Raw genomic sequence first — 23,605 nt, 5'->3', positions numbered from 1 at the left:
CTTTGCCATACACTATAACTCAAATATACCAATATTCTATGGTCAGGGAAACATTTTTACTTAAGTTGATATTGTGTGGGAAATTAAGTTATCTGTTAAGAACCGATAATTTAGCAGCTGGCTACTGATTAAGAAGGAAGGAAGGGAGACTCCGCCTCTTGACCATCGCCCAATTTCTGTCCCTCTTTCCAAGTGTCAAGAAAACCACATGAGGGTTTACTGTTGGTGCAGCATTTCATGAAGAGCAAGTGTGATGCTTTGGCAGGTGCAGTGACTGCATGTTGTTAAGATTTACTTTTTGCACAATTTTCAACTCTTTGACTGAGTTGTCATCTGTACAAGCACAGGTAAGGTTTTACTTTGATTATATCTTACATTCCTGAGATTTAGTTGGTATTATACATTGCTGCACAACAAAAATGCTAAACCTAGGAGAACAAGAATAAAAAAAACAGTTTCAAAAGTAACATGAGTTCTAGACCCATTGGGATAGGAACTGACTAGAGGCCAGAAAAAGAAGACAAAATGAATAAGGACACCATTTAACTGAATAATGCTTAAGAGCTGAACTGAACAGCTGTTTTTTCTTTTTATTGTCTTTGTCTTTTTTTGCAGATGCAAAGATGACTGTGGAGTATCATGCCTCTACGGTGACAAACATGGACATTGAGGACAGTAAAATTGGATATAAGCAGCTTTTACTGGATGGCAAGCCCTTGTCTTCAGGTAATAAAAAGCACTGAAATTTAAATATGAATCGATTAGACAATGGGATTCAGTGTCAAATGCTGAGTCGTGAGATTAAATCTTTTGGTTTAGTTTCACCGCTTGTGGAAATGTAATAGTTTTTCTAACAGCATTAATAATTGTCATACCTGACTACATCCCACATTCTTACAGTATTATACCTTAAAGTCAAATTAATTGAATTTGTTTGGCTTCTTGAGTGCAGCACGATAAGCTTTAAACACAACACTGTTTTTTTTTCTTTCTTTTTTTACATTAGTAAAAACACACACACACACACACACACACACACACACACACACACACACACACACACACACACACACACACACACACACACACACACACACACAAAAATAAACAAACAGAAAATGGATGTAAGGAAGATACCATGGCAAAACAAGTTTAAGATTGACCGGGCATTTGGGCAGGGCCGAGTCAATAGAGACTCACAATCGCAAGTCAAGAAAAGCATATATGTCTATTTCATCGGTGCTAATCAATGAGCCATATGATATTTATTTCTAAAATAACAAATAAACTTGTTAACACTTGAATGAATATTCTGTGGGTGTGAAAATCAGTTGTAAACACAGTCCCTCAGAACACAAGATCAAGATTAAGTCTCTCTTTCTGTTTTGGTTGCTGCCCTCTAGTTTACATGTTGAGAAACAGCCCGTACAAGGTTGCCACTATTTGCCTTGGGATCCTGTGTGTTTTCCTGTTGGCTGCTACCATAGGCCAGAGTGTCCACTGTGAGTCCACCTCTTCTTTCTATCAAATATTCACGTCATAGAAAGTTGTAACATGCCGTGGTAAAATTATGATCGACAACATATTATTTTTTTCTCTCCTATCTGGCAGACCAAAACGTAGAGCAAGACCAACAGAAGAACCTAAAAGCCCTGACTAAAGAGAAGGACAACCTACAGGAGAACCTGGGGACAGTGCAGAGACTGAAACAGAATCTTGAAGCCAGTCGTGATCAGTTAGAGAAAAATAACGAATTCTTATCTAAAAGGAAAGAGCAAATACGGATAAATAACAATTTACTGACTGCAGAAACAGACAAATTGAAAGTTAGCCAGAGTGAGCTACAGGCCACTAATGCTGCTTTGAGCAAAGAGTTAGAGGAGCTTAAAGCCACTAAACAACGGCTGGATACTAATAACGATGCCTTGGTTAGAGGCCGAGACTCGCTACAAAAACAATATGACTCAGTGTTTCAACGCAGAAAAGAGTTACAGTCCAACTATGACTCAGTGATCAGGGAGAGGGACAATTTACAGAACAAATTCAATAATGTAACCAGATCAAAAGAGCAGCTGCAGGTTAAATACAATGACATGATCAGGAATGTAGAGCATTTACAGGACAAATACAATTTCTCAAACAGTGAGAAAGACAAGCTGGTGACCAGTCACCAAAACCTGACAATACAAAAAGACGCTCTGCAGGAGAATTTAAATGTACTTAAAGAAGCAGCAGACGATTTGCGTGCCAGCTACGCATCCTTGACTCAGGACAAAAAAGAACTTGAAAACAGCTGCAAAAACGTGACTGTGGAGAGAGACCTGCTGAGGGCCAGAGTCGACAACCTGACTGTCGAGCGAGATCTTTTACAAGGACAAACTCAGGAACTGAACGCAACACTCACAAGTAAGTACAAAGGAACAGGGGCTGGTTTCCCAAAGCCTTCATAACGCTACATCATTCTTGACCTTTACTTTTGACGTAAAGGTTGAAACATCGCTCATACAGTAAGAGAGCTCCATACCAGCCATACTAACAAATGTCAATGGGAAGATATTCTTAGCAAAGAATGCTTCAAGAAAAACGTGAAAATGCTGAGATGGAGAAATAGTTAAGATTAAGAATGACACAGCATAGGCCTGAGGCATACACCCCCCCCCCCCCTCCTCCACCCTCTCTCCATATTGTGACTTGTTCTTTTTTTCCCCTTTTTTAAAATTTTTATTTTTAAATTTTTTTTATTCATCTTATTCTACTTACCAACCTTATCATCTTTGTCTTTGCTTATAATAGTGTTGTTGCGTATTCTGTAATTTTGTCTACCTATTTCTATGATTTTTTTTTTCTATTTAAAGCTATAGTGCGTAACTTCTACGTGTCTGTAAATATCCGTTTCACCCATAGACTGTAAAAAGAATGGACGTAGCGTCCGTGACGTCACCCATTGGTTTTGGGGAGTCGTTTTTGTGACTCAAATATGGCGGCCTGAACAGCGCCATGTTGGATTGGCCGGCCGAGAACCCGCCCACTGGCCTCGAAGCAGCTGTCCACGGAGCTGCTCGGACCTGTCACTCAACGTTTCCGCGCCCTGATTGGCCAGAATTCTAACCTAATGACAGTATAACTGTAGAGTTAAAAAAAAATTCACCCCCCTCAGAGTGTGTGCGGGGGTAGAAACTATCGATTGAGACGAAAAAATGTTCTGACACCAGGCTTTTAACATGTTTACTGAGGATGTAAAGTCGGCGATTTTAACACGGGGGTCTATGGGGAATGCTCCCTTCTGACACCAGCCCCCAGAGGAATCCAAGGGGATTGCAGTTTTTTGAACGCGGAAGTGAGCTTCACTTCTCAGACCGACAACTGCCCCCTTGGTTTCACCCAAGCCACTACAAGAGGAGACTATACAACGCTGATTAAGGCGGACAGGAAACGACCGAAACGACGTGTTTTACTCGGTTTTACCTGACAACGAGAAGGGAGGAGGGAGGAGAGCGCTCCGCAGCTGCTAGAAGCAACACCTGTTAGCAGCCTGGTGTTAGCCACATCGTTAGCCTAACAAGCAGTAAGTTGTGTGTAGCCCTTGTTGCTGTGTGTAACTTACTGCGGGGAGTCTGTGTTCTGTGACGAGCAGTGTGCGGCGAGTCGCGAGTGTTAGTCCGTGAACCGTGGTCCGTGACCAGCAGCATGTGGTGTGTTGCGAGTGTTTACTGTGTGTGATGTATCATGCAGCTACAGGGGTAGCGGTGGTGGGGAGGGGAGGGTTACACCGGGCCATAGGTGCCGGCCGTATCGTTGTAATAACGCAGAAATCCTTTAGGGGGCGACAGAAGTTACGCACTATAGCTTTAAGACCACTAGTCATACTTCCAAGCGCACGCACGCACGCACGCACGCACACACACACACACACACACACACACACACAAATAAAACCTACACCTTGTTTTGTCTGTCCTGTATTGTCCTGTAAAAAAAAAAAAAAAGAAAGACACAGCATTACGAAGGTTTTGGGAAAACAGCCCCAGATTATTTTGCTAATTGTGCCCTGACCTGGAAACAACAACAAAGCTTCGACAAACTAATCCAAACCCCTCTTTCCACAGAAAACCACCAAGTATCACTCCGACAATGCATAACCAACACGTTCTCACTCCCAGTGCGTCAACAGCCTGATGAACGGTCACTGTCCCACATCGTCACATGCCTGACTCATTAGGTACCCGTTTTTCATCAGGCTTTGACGCGCTCGGCTTTCAGTTGATTCCAATGCAATCCCCTTCGCGGCGATATGTGACGCTCAGAGTGTGATCCAGCAGCCGACCGGCCGCGGCATGGAAAGACGCAGTGAGCGTCAGTCCAATTGGATAACTTTTCCCTCCTTAAAGCTTTATTGAACCTGATGCTGCTGTGTCTGACGGCAAGGGCGTAATTTCTGTTGGAAACGGCGGCCTCAAGGATACAGAGCATTCCGCATTCCTCTGTATCCTTGAGGCCGCCGTTTCCATAGAAACCGACCAAATCACTTGAAACTTGGCCTGTGGACTCATGGTGAGGCCCTTATCCATCACCCCGAGACCCAACTCTGTGGGAGCATGGGAAAGCCAAGTGGCCCCCCGGGGCCCCTAGAGCAACGGGACCAAAATATTCTGATAGAGGACTCTCTGATATACAACATATTTATATTTCATGATGATAACTTAAAGCATGTGTGTTTTGTCAGGAAAAAGCAGGAATGGCTGGATTCACTTTGATGTTTGACCCCTGTGACCTTTGACACTTACCAATTGGCTTTATGCACAGCTCCCCTACTTCCTGATCGTACACCAGCTCCTTTAGCTAAAAATTCAGCCTGATAGGCCAAAGCATCTGGAAGCTATTAAAGAATTGCTGTTGAAACATTTATCCTTTAATATGAGGTCGGAGAAAGGAGCATTGCTTTTTGGCTATTTGTGACCCTTCTGAATGTCACAGAGCTCTGAATCTTTTGCACACACAATCTACTAGACATTCTGGACCACATATTAAAAGCTCATCTTCCTGCATCAAAGTCTTGGTGTTTTATTCAAGGAAACGGGGTCAAAAAGGTCACAGATCAGCGACCTTTGACACTTGTGAAGGTCGCACGGGTTTGAAATTGCACATGGTGGATGGCCTTAGGCCCCGGACAAACACATTAAACTTTCAGCCTTATAACCCCAAGAATGTGGACGTTATTAGACAAAAGGCTTCTAAATCCAGGCTTTGAAGGCCGAGAAACGAGCCTGGACGGTCAGCTGTGACCCTTCTGGGGGTCCGACAGGTCTAAAATTCTACAGAAACTTTGTCCCTAGTGCTCTGAACAACCTATCAAAATGAATTGAATTCATAATAATGTTTTTCAGATAAAATATAAAAGTTCACTCATTGAATTAAAGCAGATAACAGCGGCACGGCCGTTTCGGCTAATGCTGTGTTCAAGGCAGGCTTTTGAAACCGTAAGTTACAGCTTCAAGTCACAACTACGACTTGGTAGCGTTCCAGGTAACCCGTAGCTCGTGTTTTTACCGTCCTGTTGTCTGTGAAAGTTCCCTATAACGGCCACTCGTAACTTCCGACCCGTGAACTCGTACCAGATCGAACTGGTATGACTTCACAGGAAGGAAAAGCACAAAGTACGAGTTTCCTTGAACGCACCATGAGTTAGCAGCCCCCGCCCTTGTCAGGCATCAATTGGTCCTCGTGCTACGTCACCACATTCACGCGCATCCCTTGGCTGCACACACAGCCCTTCATGCCGTTCTCTCTCCTCATTGGATAACACTTGTATCCCACAAGGAAAATTTTCTCCTCGGGTTACAGCAGAGCAGAGTGACGGAGAGACTCGTGTTTAGGCTGAAATACTTCATGTAAGTGATTGCTGACGGAAAATAGGACTATTTAGGACTTATATTAACAAAAACATTCCACTGATATCTGCTTTAAAAATTACATTAAATGTGATGTGATGTGGACCAGAAAGATGCTGGTGAAAATTATGAAAAAAAAAAAAAAGAAGTCAAGCCAACTTTCATGCACTTTATTGTTGAATTTTAACAATATAGCACCGTTTTTTTTATTCAATGTTGAAAACAAAAAAGATGTTAAGACCTTTTAGTTACTAAGAAAATAATATAAGCTCAATTTGTTTTATTTTTTCACTTGCTGGTAACAGCAAACTCAACCAATCAGACACGTCGCTGATAAATATGAGGATTATGGGTAATGTAGTGCTTCTCCGTGATATGACATTGGAAACAAAGCGTGTTTTCTTAAAATAAAGTTGATATTACACAGGGCTTTTGGACTCAGCAGAAGCACATAATATTGTTACACAGTCTTCCTTGGATGGTTACAGCATTGTGGCTAATAATCAGATCTTTCTTCAGAATATTGATTAATCTAAGCAGAGTAGCTTTTTGAACGCGGAAGTGGACGTCATTTTTTTATTTATTGATTGATTATTCTGCACCAACACCATGATCACTAAATAAATAAATAAATAACATCCTTGCCGAAAGCTACGTCAGACGCAGCAGCATCTGGTTCAATAAAGCTTTAAGGAAAAGTAAAAAAAAAAAAAAAAAAAGTTATCCTCTGCTCACAGCGTCTTTCAGTGCCGCAGCCGGGTTGGCTGGATCACTTGCTCTGAGCGTCACATATCGCCGCGAAGGGGATTGCATTGGAATCAACTGAAAGCCGAGCGCGTCAAAACCTGACGAAAAACGGGTACCTAATGAGTCAGGCATGTGACGATGTGGGACAGTGACTGTTCGTCAGGCTGTTGACGCACTGGGAGTGAGAACGTGTTGGCATAACACACTTTCTGTCTAGTTGTTAATCAATAAATACTACTGCATACTGTCTACACGTGCGATAGGTAATTGATTTGTTAAGAGAACTACGTTTTGGTCCTCAGACCAGATCATCAGATAGATTACCTGAGGACCAAAACATTGTTTTCTTAACAAATCAATTACCTATCACAAGTGTAGACAGTGTACAGGAGTATTGTCTGTTTCACTTTGTCAGCCTTTGGTCTTCTCCTATGCACCTGTCCATTTTTGAAAAGGTGTTTGTATGTTTTGCTTGCTTGTTAACCAATGAATATCTGACATTTGCAGGAAAGAAGTGTCCCACTGGATGGCAGAAGTTTCAGTACAAGTGCTACTTCACCTCAGTCAGCAAAAAAACCTGGCGCCTGGGCAGAGACTACTGTCTAAACAAAGGAGCTGACCTGGCCATCATGAAAACCCAAAGTGAAATGGTGCGTTTATGATCTGTGTGTAGCATCGTCCATCAAGAGTGTGCACTAAAAGATTACCTTACAGACTTACAGCCATTTTACTATATTAAACCTCCAGTAATTGATGTTTTTTTTTCAAACCAACTATGGAACAAGAGGTATGTAAAGGGAAAGGGGTTCCAGGTAGTTGTGAATCCATCAGTATGATAACCAAAGCTGTTAAGTGATTGCTTTCATTTTGTTGCCCACAACTTTATTGTTTGGTTCACTTTCATTAAGTGAAAATAACTCAGTTGCTCAGATGGTGGTACAGTTACAGGTACGTATATAACAAACCTCTATTTTGGACAAGAAGGGGTTATTTCCACTTTTTAATCATAACAGTAAAAACAAGTTGTGTATATAAAAGTTAGACTATTGTAACCTATATCTGAAGCTACATTAATTTCTTTTGGTTACTTGATGGCAGTGTTGATCCTTTTGTTGTTACAGTAATTCACAGGATCACATTGTCATGTGTTGATATAAAAGGATAGTGTAGGTATAGAGATGTGCCTATTCAATTATATACACACATACAGTACAGTATACCTCATCTAAAATGTAATGTGTGTTGTACTTTTTGCTTCTTTGCTCATAGGCTTTCATCAATGGCTTGTATGGAAGTGAAAAAGAAGTCTGGATTGGACTGACTGATGAAAAAGCAGAAAACCAGTGGACATGGGTGGATGGGACACCACTGACCACAGCGTAAGGAACTAAACTCACATCCATTTATAACATTTAAAATCTTGGTGATGTGTATTTCATGTACCCCCCCCCCCCCCAAAAAAAAGAGCAGTATTTATTTATCATTATTATGGATGACTCTACTTGTCCTACAGGTTCTGGGCTAAAGGCCAGCCCAACAGCCACGAAGGGAAGAACCAGGACTGTGTTGAGTTCTGGCACCGTGCATCAGGGATTGGCGACTGGAATGATGAGAACTGTAATATAGAACAATACTTTATCTGTCAGATGTAGTTTTCTTGTGCATGGGGGGATCCTAGCTTTACTAATTAATGATCACCATGTTAAAAACAAGTAGGCAAATAAGTGAGTCAGTAAATTTAGCAGATGATTTCCTGGTTTCTTGGAACCAGTTTGGTTCAAGGGTTGAAGGAGGCTGACATTTCAATTTGTATCTGTACACACTGTAAGGACAGTTCTGTGTAGTAATGCTACTGTATGTAATAAGTAATGTGTGTCTGTGATGGTTAGACGTCAACTAAATAAATTTAATCGAAAACACAGAGTAATGATATATAATTTACAGATTAGCCATGCTACAATTCTAGATAACGCTATCATATGCTGCTTCAGTGACTGAAATTTTAAAGAGATGCACTCATTAATTAGTTATTTTACTGATGCTAGCTATTTTATACTTAGTATTGCTATTGCTACACCAGCACATGCTGAGTGATTTGCACTGTTTCAAGGTTAATGGCCTCAATAAACATTTTATTACTACTGTAGTAAACAGAATTGGATTGGTGCTTCTTCTTTTCTTTTTTTTTCTACACAGGACAAAATTCGTTGCAGATGATTAAATTAACATTTTAACTTATACAATATCCAAAATAAAGTAAACTCCATCAACATTATGAATGGAGATTCATGTAGAGATGCAGTGCACTGCATACTCTATGTGGGTTGCTATGTGAAGCATTTGGCCTTATCAGTCATGAGAGAAAAGATAGCACATGCAAGTGAAAAACTGAAACTGAACTGATGAACATTCTTAGATTGACAGTGGATCCAATGACTATGTAGTTCTTTACTTATGGCCTCTTTTTTAGCTCATTGTTTAGGTTTTCACATCAGCTTTGTTTAAGTAGTTCAGCACTTTTCTGTCTGAAAAGGGATACACTACTGGCGTGGCACGGCACCAACAGGACCAAATGGCAGAACCCTCATAAGATCGTCTCTGGCTCCAAAAATGCCACTTTAATCCATTAGAGTTGCTACAGCTTTAAGCAATTATGTAACTATTCATCAATTAGTCTAAATCCAAATACATGGTAATGCTATGGCAAGGAGCAATACCAGCAATGAAACCAGTGAAAGCACTGAAGACATGAGCTGTTCACTTCTGAAAAAATGTTTTGCATTTCACATTTTCCATAAAATCAGATAATCCTGAGAAATGCTGCTCTGCATTTCACCATTTCATCATGGTGCCACAGTGTCAGACTGACCTACATTGCACTCAAAAGAATAACCAATCTACAAACCTGAAGCTCCATCATGGAGTCAGAGACAGAGCCAGAGATCCTACTCATTCCATGTCCAGACCGCCTTTGCATGTGTTGAAGTGTGTTCTCATTTCTCCCTCTCCACAGTAAATGCTCACTTCATCTTCATTCCCAGATCAGTTTTGGATACACTTGATCAAATATTCCACCTAATGTACACTTAAAACACAATTTAAAGAGCATCGATCTATATATTTTGTGACTGTGGGGTTGTCATTAAGGATCAGTAGAAGTGAGATTTTATTTTGTATGTATCTAATATGAAAGTCAATATCAATAACTATGGCAAATATTCTACACAAAAACCTGAGAAGAAGTAGAAATGTGTTATGGTGCTATAGCTGTCTCTAGGCAATTGAATCAAGTCAACTGGACTTTTTTGCCTTGAATCTTTGTGACTTCCTAGACCGAGCGAAGTCTAAGTGCAGCGCAGCTTCGCCACGCCAACGAGGCGTGTCCAGGTCCATTTCGCAAGTTTGGTGGGCAGCGCGGTCCGACTTAGGCCAGCGCAAGCCCTCCCCTTGTCCCTCCTACCGGCGCAAACGGCAAAGGGGGAGGAGAGAGGGCGGGAGGGAGACAGGAGGAGGAGAGAAAGGCCGATTCGGATCTTCACCAATCAAATGAGCTCCTCTCCTCACCTTTAACTGCGCCGCGGGCGATGCGCGCTGCAAGTTTGTCATTTTATACTTTGACATGGACAGAGGAAACAGCGACGCCAGAGGCCGAACCTCTCCCAGGAGGAAACAGCTGTTTTGGTCCGAAGGTCCGAGCTCAGAGTGGCCGAATAATGAGTTTATTAATATCCTTAAGCAGGTTTGATCTGATACACTGAGAACCGCTGCCCAGAGTAAAAAACAACAACTAATAAACTAATAAAGAAACTCACATTTATTCAATTCAATTTATTATTCCCTCTGTAAGACAGATGAGAGGTTTACACTAATCACAACATAAACAAACACCATGCGGGATGGAATCAGCGTAAAGGACGCTCTCTCTCTCTCTCTCTCTGTCTGTCCGTCTCTTTTTTTTTTCTTTTGTTTTCTGTGATGAGAGATGCTGAGTATAGGCTATATACTGACTATCTGACACCGAGGATGTTGTGGTGGGCTAAGAGAGATGATGATTTGTGTTTTGTTTTTCATTACCAGTCGCTCGCCTCTAATGAATTAATAAGTAAATAAATAAATAAATAAAGCGGATCATCACAAGGCACAGTGCGTATCTCAACACGGCAGCAAAATGCAGTCATCCACCATCCTGAAAGTCCTGCTGTTGGGACATCCGCAGCTGCTTTTCAGTGCCAGTTCGTCCCTGCTGTGTTAATTCAGGTGGAGTTTCCATTACGTGTGCCGAAAGCCTTTGATCTCTGCTTTGATCTGACGTCTGACGATGTGACGGGACAATCTATATAGATATAAATTCACCTGTTGATTCCATTAGTTGCATTAAATAGTGGTTATTGTGGATATTTATTGCATTGAAATGTGCCTGGAACTGTGTAAATCTGCCTGTGAGGTCATGGTGACGTGTGTGCACTGCACGTCAGTCAGCCAAACTTCCACTGCACCTGCTGCGCTTCGCCCTGCGCTGAGAGTAGACCTGGTTTGAGGTGGCAAGCTTTCAGCGCACCCTCGGCGGGACATTTTCGCACGAAACTTCCACTGCACCAAGCTGAATCTGTGACGCCTCCCCCTGCTGCGCGGCCACGCCTATCTCAGCGCAGCGCGATCTACCAAATCTGATTTTGCGCTAGGCTGCGCTGGTCGAAACTTGCATTACACCGGCTGCGCTACCTTGCGCCACCTGCGCTGCGCCACCAAACTAGGGCCCTCAATCATAGTTGTGGCAGAGCAATGTGCAACATGGACCCACACACACCCCCTTCTACTTTCCTCTATTCTATCATATCTAGATTTATCAATCTCACTAACAAACCCCCTTTTCCCTCCCACATGTGGACAAATGGTGCACGCTTGGGATGTCTGATATTAATTTATGAACACATCTGAACTTATCTCTTGTCTACCTGCATTCAACTATATACGTATATGTGTGTTGTCTGTGTGTTCAGTCAAATTGAGATAAAGCACTTGATAAACGTTTAGCCATCTCCATCTTTTTTGGTCATGACAGGTGGTTCATATGGTTTGGATATTTTCTTCCCTTTAAAGGGATATTAGCATTTTTTTTAAAGTGGGGTTGTATGATCTACAAATAGCCCCTAAGTACTTTAATTGCAGTAGAAGACTCTCTGCACTCCTCCCATTAGCAACACCAGCCCATAGCCCTGCCCAGAGATTTACAAAATACATTGTTGTGAATGGACCCAAAGAAACAGCCTATTTTCGCGGCCTAAAAGAGGTTTTACGTGAAAAAAAAAAAACACAGTTCCATTGTTCGCTATAATATAATTTTTTCCAGCCCTTCAAAGTGCAGGAAAAACGCAGTTTTTATTTGGACCTAACCAACTCACGTATCCCTCCACCCAGGGTTAGCGCCCGCCGATCAGCAGTTGGTTAGGTCCAAAAAAAGACTGCGTTTTTCCTGCACTTTGAGGGGCTGGAAAAAATTATATTATAGCGAACAATGGAACTGTGTATTTTTTTTCAGGTAAAACCTCTTTTAGGCCACGAAAATAGGCCGTTTCTTTGGGTCCATTCACAACAATGTATGTTGTAGATCTGTGGGCAGGGCTATGGGCTGGCGTTGCTAAAGGGAGGAGTGCAGAGAGTCTTCTACTGCAATTAAAGTACTTAGGGGCTATTTGTAGATCATACAACCCCACTTTAAAAAAATGCTACTATCCCTTTAAGGCAAGGCAAGGCATCTTTATTTATATAACGCATTTCATACCAAGGCAACTCAATGTGCTTTACATAAAGACAAAACATTTAAAAAGAACAACATAAAACAGCATTTTATTTTAACAACATTTTAAATGAAAAAAAAAAGTGTATGTACAGAAAAAACGGTTGATAAAAATATAACTCAAAATGTGAATTGACTTTTAATATTGAAATGAGTCCAGATTTTGAATGTACTGTATGTATTGGTTATTTCCAGGTAAATATCCGGCTCGGTGGGAGGAGCCATAACTTTAAAAGTGGTTCCTTTGGCCCAGCTGAGGTCATTAGTTGACATCAGGTTTGGGGGAAGGGAAGCGCGTTACAGTGGGTAATTTGTTATGGAAATCAGCAGGCAAAATGCACAGGCTTATAATGCATTTCTTTATAGAGTCACAGGTGCAGTATTAATACAAAGAATCTGTTTTTTATCTTCTTCTTTGTTTATCTGACGTTCTACACTCCAGTCCAGTTGATGGTGGTAAAACGCGGAGAAGAAGAAGCTGAGTTAGATGGAGTTTGGCTGCAAAGGAGGAACCATGTGTCAATGTAAAAATTTGTAAAAGAATATGTTATTGTTTTGAATCAAAAAGATTTCCCTGATTTCTTAGCTTTAACCCTTCAGCCTTTCTCAATCATGTGAATTTGGCTCCTCAGTGCTTGAACCCTATCTGCTCTGTTATTATTTCTGGCAATTATTTTAGGCTTCAGAACCAAGTAGGCCTAGTTTGTCCAAATTTTAGACAGAGGGATTATTTCATCTATTCCTATTATACATGTTATGCATTATGCATGCCGTTGAACTACACAAACTTGTGGAAATGCATCCCAGTCTTAAAAAATAAAATAAAATGGGGAAATAAACTACCATTACCCCACCCACTCAAACAGGTCGGTGGTGTGTTCTCAGTTTGTCTGCAGTGCTGCGTCTCCCACACAGCGCTGCAGCTCTGTGTACATTCACACCATTCCTCAGAGGTAAGACAAATCTCAGCCTTTGTCAACACATCCTTTGTGTTGATACACAGAATTTTTTTTAACTTCTCTCTTCAAACCAATGTAGTCATCACCACACAATGGGTCTCATTCATGAACGCTGCGGGAATCTCAGATTTGATCGTAAGCACGCTGCACGTGTGTAAGATCATGAATGCCAACCCGCAAACAGCACACCCCCCGGTGATCAGCAATTAGCATTGATCCCTGCCCATGAATAGCCATATAAGGAGACCCTGACCACCATATAAGGAGTTAGGTGCATCCTGTGATCATGACGCAAACAAGGAAAGAGGGAGAGAGAGAGAAAAAAAGAGAGATCGGGGATCAAAGTCATTCTGGGTGAAGTGGAGTCTAGAAAAAATCTTTAATTCCAAAAGCGTGGAGGGAGGTAACACACAAGTGTAACAAGTGTTCTCGGTTTAAAGAACCATTGAACTGAAGAAGTAAAACCAAATTAATTCGATATGAAACAAGGAAAAAACACATAAACACAAAACTCCAACAGCCACAGGAGAAGGCTCTTCTTCACAGCCTCAGCTGTCTGCTGCAGAGGAGCATCGCTGCATCAACACATGAATGAAGTTATACAGGCAGGTTTTATTCTTACAGATGCACCAGCCGTCACTCACAGCTCCATCCAGACACTGTGCCAACTGCCAGTGTGCGTCCACCGAGCGTGTACAAAACAACAACACACGCTTTGTATCGCATATCAGCTGCACATTTATGAAATGAAAGTTTTTCTGGTTAATATCATATATCAGGTTATTATCATCAGATGGAGCCTTGATGCATACACCGATCCCTAAAACCTGTCTGTCTCCCATCGTTTTTCATGTTTAAATGACGTGTTTCAAAGGCATCAGCTTATTGTCCTACATAACAGAGAGCAATACGAATTTGTAATTTCCAACAGTGACAAGTAGTATTTTTGTGCACTCTTACATTTACACAAGCACTACACACAGTCAGGAGCAGGTGTAGATTTTGTGAGTAGCTATGAAAAGATCGGCGCTACTAAAAGATTGATGAATGCCGATATCCACGTAAATTTCCGGCTGCACACAGTTTATACACAAATTCGTGCTGCTCATGTTTCATGGATGAGACCCACTGTGATGTTCTCCGCACATCACCCAGTATTTTGCTGTGCTGCACCTACATGAACCAAAATAGCAGAGTCACTTGGAGACGCCCACAGTCCCTGCGCTCAAGACTGATCTTTGAACCTTTTGCAGTTTAATTGGAGTTTGTTCAGGTGTATTATTTTTCTGTTTTGTTGAAGACGTGCAAAACAACATTTTGTTGACTAACTTACATGTTCAATATTCATTCAATATTCAATATTTGAATGAGTTGTAGATGTTTTTTAGGCTCATATTCATGTTCTTCAACTGCTGTTTGTGAGAGATCAGTTAGTTAAGCAATAACAAGCCAGGTTGTACAGTTCTCACATACAGTAGGTGTGTTATTCTCATTTGGGCACACACACATTTTGTGACAAGCTTTCTTAAAGGGGAATTGCTGTTTTTTTTTAAACAATCTTTTACAATCTTATTTCTAGCATAAAATATGATCATTTACTCACCCAGATAACTTTGGTGTCATTACAAGTCGTTCCGAGGAAATTAGCTCCAGCCGAGAGCCGCGTATATCCATATAATGTGAGTCTACAGGGCAGCGCAATGCAGCCTCTAAATAACACATTATCTGCTGCAAAACTCGTTCATTTCACCAATATTTTGTTACGATACGCTAGTATTCCCCTCTGAGTCTGGGGTTCGCTGTTATCAACATCCGGGGTCTGTAGGTTGACCTACTGACCTCTGACCTGGATGATGTCATCTCTGAGCGTCGTGCAGCGCGGCTTGTTTACCTGAAAGTTGCTACTGCTAATACTTTGGTTTGTTTCTGCGTGTTTCCGACTGAGCAGCTGGATGAAGTTCAGCTTCCACAGGCTTCCTCTCCGCAACCTGGTCTCACTAAAGCTCTGGCTAGTTGAGCTAAAGTGGGATGATTATTATCAGAATGAGCCGGGCAGCGCTTAGAGATGATATCATCCAGGTCAGAGGCAGTAGGTCAACCTACAGACCCCGGATGTTGATAACAGGTCACCCCGGACTCTGGAGGGGAATTAGCACTAGCATATCATAACAAAATAGTGATGAAATGAACGAGTTTGGCGGCAGATAATGTGTTATTTAGAGGCTGCATTTCAGTGCCCTAGACTCGCATTATATGGATATACGCGGCTGGATTTAATTTATTAATTTTCAATTTACAACTTGTAATGACACCAAAGTTATCTGGGTGAGTAACTGATTGTATTTTATGCTAAAAAAATAAAGTCCAGTTTGTAAAAAACGGCAATTCCCCTTTAAGGACACAGTTCAACTGTATGGAAGTCATTATACGTGTTGGGGAAAGGTCAGTCAATCCACATTTATTGGCTTTATATAATATCGTCTTCTTCCTTTCATGCTACTCCCTGCTCTGTACAGTAACATGCTCAGTTGTGATTGAACTCTCCCAGTATTCATGGACAAGGTGACTCTTTCAGGTAGGCTCTTTTTTACTCTTACCCATTGAGCATTTAGAATGGTGACTTTATATGAGTCTGACAATACAGGCGATTACAGTTGAGGTATATTACCGCTATTAAAATGAAGCGACCTCTATAATGACAAGAGAAGAAGGGAATATATTACTTAAATCTGACTTTTTCGGGTCTGTCAGGTGGGAGCTTGTAACTGGTTTAGCACAGACAAATTAATGTATTTATTCATTCATTAAACGAACCAGCAAACCATTTTTAATATTTAATCTCTGTGGCAAAGTTTTATACAAATTGGAGGAAATTGTTAAAGTAGGTTTTAAACAGACAAGGATCTGGACAGCTATACAGTATATGATTTTATCAACTCCCCATGACTGTTAGTTATGTAGATATGGGGTTGGCCTTCCATATTTTACCCCTTACTTTCAGTCCCCCATTTATTCCAGATGAGCTTTTTCTATATACCCTCTCTTTCCTCCTTAAACCCTGTCCCACACACACACAATTTTAAGCCAAGCTTACCATGTTTAGGGTTCTTTTACATCAGCCATTTTGAATGTCTTTTAGCTACATTTGAACCTCAATTATTATGTCTCTTCTCACTTCTCTTGCATTGATTTAGTTTATTTCCTTGTACTATTTCCTTCTTCTTCTTTATTTTCTAATTTAAAATATTGATTATTATGTTTTCAGCAAGTAGCTATAGACAGGCATCGGGTGATAAACATTTTTAGGAAAAATCCTTTTACACACTGGACATTGGCTGTAAATAATAAGTCTTGAGTTTAGACACATGATACTTCTACAACTTATTGAACTTGAGATTTGATATCTGACTTGTACAGGCAGGTTGGCCATAGTCCACTGGCTGTACTATCCAAAGGTCAAGATGTGCAGTAACTCACCTGTCAGTCAAAAACTGCTGAATTTTTTTCATGCCATGCCAAGTATGTCATTACACTCTATCCTGGTAAAGCAGGTTAAGCAGACTCAATTAAATCAGCTTAATCTTGCTTCTGAGACCTGCATTACATGTAATTTGCACATTCAAATCCACTGACAGATCAGCTGAGTAATTTCACTCTTCTCAGATTTGTCAGGGGACATTGACAAAGCCTGCATCTAAATCCAAGACAAAAGAATATCAGAAATGTCTGCTCACACAAAGGACAAAGGACGAAGGTAGGAAGACTTTTCACACAATAAAATATAATCTGTTGATTTAAAGTTGTCACTATAATGACTTTGACTATGTTTACACGTGGCTGACTTTTTTCATAAACTGACATTTCACCCTACCTGTTTACATGTTCACATCAATCAGGAGTAAATGTATTGGTAGTAACATGTTCTCTGAAATGTCAAATGAATGAATTACAGATTGAGGAAACCATAGTCAACATACAGTGACTGTTTGAGTGTGAAGTCTGAACAGTCCATCGAACCACCTCTTGTCTTCAAAAACAATCCGTAAATTGACATTGGACACACTGTCATTTGTAAACTCTGTCATTAGTGTGACTGCTGAAGCAGTCACACTATTGTTCTTCTGTTTGGCCATTTTCTTCCGCCTTTTTACGGTCTTCTTCTAGTCCTTCATACTTTGTGCTATTTCAACAATTCATATATCAAAACGTGCAGCTTTTTTTGAACTTTATCGGCATTACTTTTCTCTTTTTAACCATTTATACTTTTTAAAATATTTAACTTTTTCACAAAAAATCTCACATTCATCAAAGTCTCAACCTCTCTTCTTCACAACTCCACTGTAGTGTAGGGGGTAGGGTAACTGCCTGCCAACCCTAAGGTCACTGGTTCGAATCCAAGGGAAGAACTCTTGTTATGTTATGTTGAATTCTGCTCTCCTCCCCCGCCTTCAATTGGTTACAGGTGTTTGTTATCTCCTTGATTACTCATACCAGTTTGCAGCACATCATCACATTACAATGAATGACAACAGTTTTGAAAGCAGTGTGCTCTCTGTAGCCGAGTGGCAGAGTAAAGGTTTAGTGATCATATGGTCATGGGTTCGATTCCTGCCTAAAGTCTTTTCACTTCATTGCTTGACTTTTGATTCCAATTATTCAGCTGTCATTGGACAGTCTTTGATTCCTCATAGTATAAAGCTCATTGTAACTCAGGTTCTCTGTGGCCATATGGTTAGTGCTCAGCCTGAAATTCACAGACATTTTCATTCTAAGTCATTCAAGCTTGACTCTCAAGCTTTCTTGATGTTGACAGTGTGCAGATCATCAACAGACAACAGTCTCTGCAACTGTGTGTGCACTCTGGCCTAGAGGCAGAGTGGAAGTCTAATGACCATGAGGATGTGGGTTCGATTCTGACCTTGGTCAAACATTTGTATGGTGATCACAGCTTGCACTATTTGCTAATTCTGCAACAGCGTTCAGTTGCTATCAGCAGTCACACCATTTCCATTCTTGGAAATGCTTTTTCTAGTTGTTACTCAAAACTGTTTATAAAGTATACATTTTAATGAAATGCCTTGGCTTACTGAACATTGGTTGAAAGGAATAATTTTATATTTTACATACATTGATTGCAATTTCATGACTTTTTGCTAAATAAGAGGCTACCATCCACAGCCAGTAATCATAGCTCAGTAGAGACTTGGGCCCTAGTTTCCTAGACCGAGCGAAGTCTAAGTGCAGCGCAGCTTCGCCACGCCAACGAGGCGTGTCCAGGTCCATTTCGCAAGTTTGGTGGGCAGCGCAGTCCGACTTACGCCAGCGCAAGCCCTCCCCTCTTCCCTCCTACCTGCGCAAACGGCAAAGGGGGAGGAGAGAGGGCGGGAGGGAGAAAGGAGGAGGAGAAGTGGGATTAACACAGCCGATTCGGATCTTCACCAATCAAATGAGCTCCTCTCCTCACCTTTAACTGCGCCGCGGGCGATGCACGCTGCAAGTTTGTCATTTTATACTTTGACATGGACGGAGGAGACAGCGACGCCAGAGGCCGAACCTCTCCCAGGAGGAAACAGCTGTTTTGGTCCGGAGGTCTGAGCTCAGAGTGGCCGAATAATGAGTTTAGTAATATCCTTAATCAGGTTTGATCTGATACACTGAGAACCACTGCCCAGAGTAAAAAACAACAACTAATAAACTAATAAAGAAACTCACATTTATTCACACCCTGTGTAAGCAAGATGAGAGGTGTACACTAATCACAACATAAACAAACACCATGCGGGATGAAATCAGCGTAAAGGACTCTCTCTCTCTCTCTTTGTCCTCCTCTCTTTTTTTTCTGTGATGAGAGATGCCGAGTATACTGTAGTGGGCTATATACTGACTATCTGATACCGAGGCTGTTGTGGTGGGCTAAGAGAGATGATTTGTGTTTTGTTTTTCATTACGGCTGCGTGACGACGCTGTCGAATTAATAAGTAAATAAATAAATAAAGCGGATCATCACAAGGGCACAGTGCGTATCTCAACACGGCAGCGACATGCAGTCATCCACCCTCAGTCCTGCTTGGGACATCCACAGCTGCTTTTCAGTGCCAGTTCGTCCCTGCTGTGTTAATTCAGGTGGAGTTTCCATCACGCGTGCCGACATCCTTTGATCTCTGCTTTGATCTGACTTCAGATGTGACGGGACAATCTATATAGATATAAATTCACCTGCTGATCCCATTAGTTGCATTAAATAGTGGTTATTGTGGATATTTATTGCATTGAAATGTGCCTGGAACTGTGGAAATCTGCCTGTGAGGTCTTGGTGAGGTGTGTGCACTGCACGTCAGCCAAACTTCCACTGCACCTGCTGCGCTTCGCCCTGCGCTGAGAGTAGACCTGGTTTGAGGTGGCGAGCTTTCAGCGCACCCTCGGCGGGATCTACCAATCTGCCAATCTGACTTTGCACTAGGCTGCGCTGGTCGAAACTTGCATTACACCGGCTGCGCTACCTTGCGCTGCGCCACCAAACTAGGGCCCATATCAAACTATTTCAAAATGATTCGCTTTTTTTTTTTTAAAGACAATTTAAAGGTCGAGTCAGTCTGGAAAGATAAATATGATAAGATGTAGGCTACCCTAAATTGTATAATGTATTATTTTCAGATTGGAGACACCACAGTCAATATACAGTGACTGTTTGAGGGTGAAGTCTGGACAGTCCATCGAACCACCTCTTGTCTTCAAAAACAATCCGTAAGTTGACATTTACATTGGACACACTGTCATCTGTAAACTCTGTCAAAGTTACTCAAAACTGTTTATAAAGTATACATTTTAATGAAATGCCTTGACTTACTTAGCAATGGTTGAAAGGAATACCTTTACATTTTGCAGAGAATTAATTACAACATTAATTGCAATTTCATGACTTTTTGATAAATAAAAGGCTACCATCCACAGCCAGTTACCATAGCTCAGTACAGACTCGATTTCTATCAACCTAATGATTCAAGACGAATTAAAGGTCTTGCTACATTGAGTCAGTCTGGAGAGATAAATATGGTGAGATGTTCCCTAAATTGTATAATAATTGTATTATTTTCAGATCGAAGACACCACAGTCAACATACAGTGGAAGTTTGAGTGTGAAGTCTGAACAGTCCATCGAACCACCTATCCTTTTCAAAAACAGTCGGTAAGCCGTCAAAGTTTTTTACATCTCATTATTTACTGTTGATAGAGTATAGGTTTTAATGCAGTGCTTTTAGCCTACTGGAGATTATTTAAATTTCTTGCTACATGGAGAAAGTCAGATAAATTGTTCTTTAAATTGTAAAAAAAAATAATTAATTTCAGATCGAAGACACCACAGTCAACATACAGTGACCGTTTGAGTGTGAAGTCTGAACAGTCCATCGAACCACCTCTTGTCTTCAAAAACAATCCGTAAGTTGACACTTATATTGGACACACTGTCGTCTGTAAACTCTGTCAAAGTTACTTAAAACTGTTTACAAAGTATACATTTTAATGAAATGCCTTAGTTTACTAATTAAATGACAACATTTATTGCAATTTCATGACTTTTTGCTAAATAAGAGGCATCTGTGTTGACATCTGTGTGTCGCCACCAGTGGTGATGCACTTCCTGTGTGGGTTACGCGAACGTGTTTGAGAAGTAAATAAAGTACGAGCAGTTAGCTCATGATAAGACAAAGTCTCGTCATTTCAAAGATGAACAAAACACCATCCACAGCCAGTTATTATAGCTCAGTACAGACTCGATTTCTATCAACCTATTAAAAAAATTATTCAAGTGATATTTACATGTTTTTTATTTTAGCTTTTTTTTTTTGCCACATGGAGTCAGTCTGGAGAGATAAATATGGTAAGATGTTCCCTAAATTGTATAATGTATTATTTTCAGATCGAAGACACGACAGTCAACATACAGTGGAAGTTTGAGCGTGAAGTCTGAACAGTCCATCGAACCACCTATCCTTTTCAAAAACAAACCGTAAGTCATCTTTAATGTGGAACACACTAAGAAACTCTGTCAAAGTTTCTTAAATGTCATTATTTACTGTTGATAGAGTATAGGTTTTAATGCAGTGCTTTTAGCCTGCTGGAGATGATTTAAATTTCTTGCTACAGTACATGGAGAAAATCAGGTAAATTGTTCTTTAAATTGTAAAAATTATTAATTTCAGATTGAAGACACCACAGTCAACATACAGTGACCGTTTGAGTGTGAAGTCTGAACAGTCCATCGAACCACCTCTTGTCTTCAAAAGCAATCCGTAAGTTGATATTAAAGGGATATTTCAACATTTTGGCAAATTTGCCTATTGCCATAATCCCTATAGTCTTAGGAGTAGGTTCATTACCTTTAATTGTCGGTGCAAGCTGTTTTACATCGGCGGGGCAGAGGTGCGAGCTGCTCAGCTAATGCAACTGAGCCTCACGTTTTCCTCATCAAACTAAATACACAGTCCAACAACTCCAATACACTCTCATGGACAAGTTGTGACCTGCACATTCACCACGCTATGAAATAATCATGTATGATTTTGTAACATTATGACACATGAAGTAAATATATATATATAGTGTGTGTGGTGATGTGCAGGTTTTGGAGTTCTTGAATTGTGTATTTGATGAGTTTGATTAGGGAAAGGTGGAAAATACCACGTACCCTCTGCTCCGCCGATCTAAAAACAGCTTGCACCTACAATTAAAGGTAATTAACCCACTCCTAAAACTATAGGGATTATGGCAATAGATGAATTTGCCAAAATGTTGAAATATCCCTTTAATATTGGACAACTGTCAAAGTTACTCAAAACTGTTTATAAAGTATACATTTTAATGAAATGCCTTAGTGTACTGACCAATGGTTGAAGTGAATAATTTTATATTTTGCCGAGAATTGAATGACAACATTAATTGCAATTTCATGTCTTTTTGCTAAATAGGAGGCTATCATCCACAGCCAGTTATCATATCTCTCTACAAAGGCTGGATTTCTATCAGCATGTTTCAATATGATTCAATTAGTATTTAATTCAATTAAATGATTTAAAGGTCTTGCTACATGGAGGAAGTCAGGATAATCAAATATGGTGAGATGTTCCCTGAATTGTATAATGTGTTATTTTCAGATCAACATACAGTGGATGTTTGAGTGTGAAGTCTGAACAGTCCCTCGAACCACCTATCCTTTTCAAAAACAATCGGTAAGTCAACATTAATATGGGACACACTGTCATGTGTAAACTCTGTCGAAGTTCCCAAGTTGTATTTAAGATTTTCCAGTTGGTTTAAAAACTCACAATACAGTATGTGTTAAATCAATTAGAAGGAAATATTTTATCGCTAAGCCTTAAAATAGCAATTTATATTACACACAAGTGATATATTTCTGTTCATACATCTGTTCATTTTCAGCTGATTGTACATTTTATACAGCTTAAAATCAGAGTTGCCTTTGAGATCTGCATTCTAGAGCTGTGCATTCAGTGAGACTATCACACAATAGCGAATAATTTTACTCTTTTCACACGTGTCAGGTTGAATGTGAATAATCCTCTTTCTAAATTCCATGATGAATATGTCTGCTCAAAAGACAAGGGCCTTCCATCAAAGTTACTCAAAATTAAATTGATCTACTTTTGCTTAAAGCAGAAGTAAGTGATCCAGTGGTTTTGGCTAACTTCCTGTCAGCTGATGGAGTTAGCAGTCCCCGCCCTCGTCCCTATGTCACCACATTCACGCGCATCCCTTGGCTGCACACACAGAGAGGACCACCCCTTTATGCCGTTCTCTCTCCTCATTGGATAAAGGTTGTAGGATAGGGGAGAGTGGGGTAATTTGTGCCATGGGGCAAGTAGTTCCACCCCTGTTATCTAGAAAACCATAGAAGAAGTTGGTCATGTGACCACATATTTTTGAAGGGACATCCATTTCACTCATCCTATCAAGAAGGGAGACACATGGCTTGAGAGGAAAGCACATTTATGTTCAAAAAACAAGTTTTTGCCCTCCAAAGTAAAATTTCTATGATCAAGGCTTTTTGATTGCCATGTTTGAACAATTATAGATAACTTTGAAAACAGTTCACACATGTTTTAGTGCTTTATTAAGCTACACCATGAGTCTATACAGTTAGCATGATGACAGCTCAAAACAACTGGGGAATCCTTTTTTCTCAAAATGCTGGGCTT

The 23,605-nt window shown here is 40.6% G+C and overlaps 1 protein-coding gene across 1 annotated transcript; it reads left to right on the top strand.

Annotated features, from left to right (window-relative positions):
• Positions 1-209: 209 nt before the first annotated feature.
• On the top strand, positions 210-8,558 carry LOC146991375 (uncharacterized). The gene is made up of 7 exons (XM_085764201.1): positions 210-347; positions 616-726; positions 1,404-1,502; positions 1,612-2,406; positions 7,143-7,285; positions 7,905-8,014; positions 8,149-8,558. Exons 2-7 carry the CDS (start codon positions 624-626, stop codon positions 8,285-8,287), a joined length of 1,389 nt encoding a protein of 462 aa, XP_085620327.1. The 5' UTR covers positions 210-347; positions 616-623; the 3' UTR covers positions 8,288-8,558.
• The last annotated feature ends 15,047 nt before the right edge of the window (positions 8,559-23,605 follow it).

Source organism: Trachurus japonicus, chromosome 1 (assembly GCF_045865225.1).
Source record: "Trachurus japonicus isolate A0001 chromosome 1, Traja_1.0".
In the NCBI taxonomy this organism is placed as follows: domain Eukaryota; kingdom Metazoa; phylum Chordata; class Actinopteri; order Carangiformes; family Carangidae; genus Trachurus; species Trachurus japonicus.
The sequence above is the reverse complement of the archived record's forward strand: the minus strand, read 5'-3'. Positions and strand labels throughout refer to the sequence as shown.

Coding starts and splice junctions, on each gene's coding strand:
- LOC146991375 (XM_085764201.1), top strand. CDS start 624: ATGACTGTGGAGTATCATGCCTCTACGGTGACAAACATGGACATTGAG. Junction 727..1,403: donor TGGCAAGCCCTTGTCTTCAG/GTAATAAAAAGC, acceptor GCTGCCCTCTAG/TTTACATGTTGAGAAACAGC. Junction 1,503..1,611: donor CATAGGCCAGAGTGTCCACT/GTGAGTCCACCT, acceptor CCTATCTGGCAG/ACCAAAACGTAGAGCAAGAC.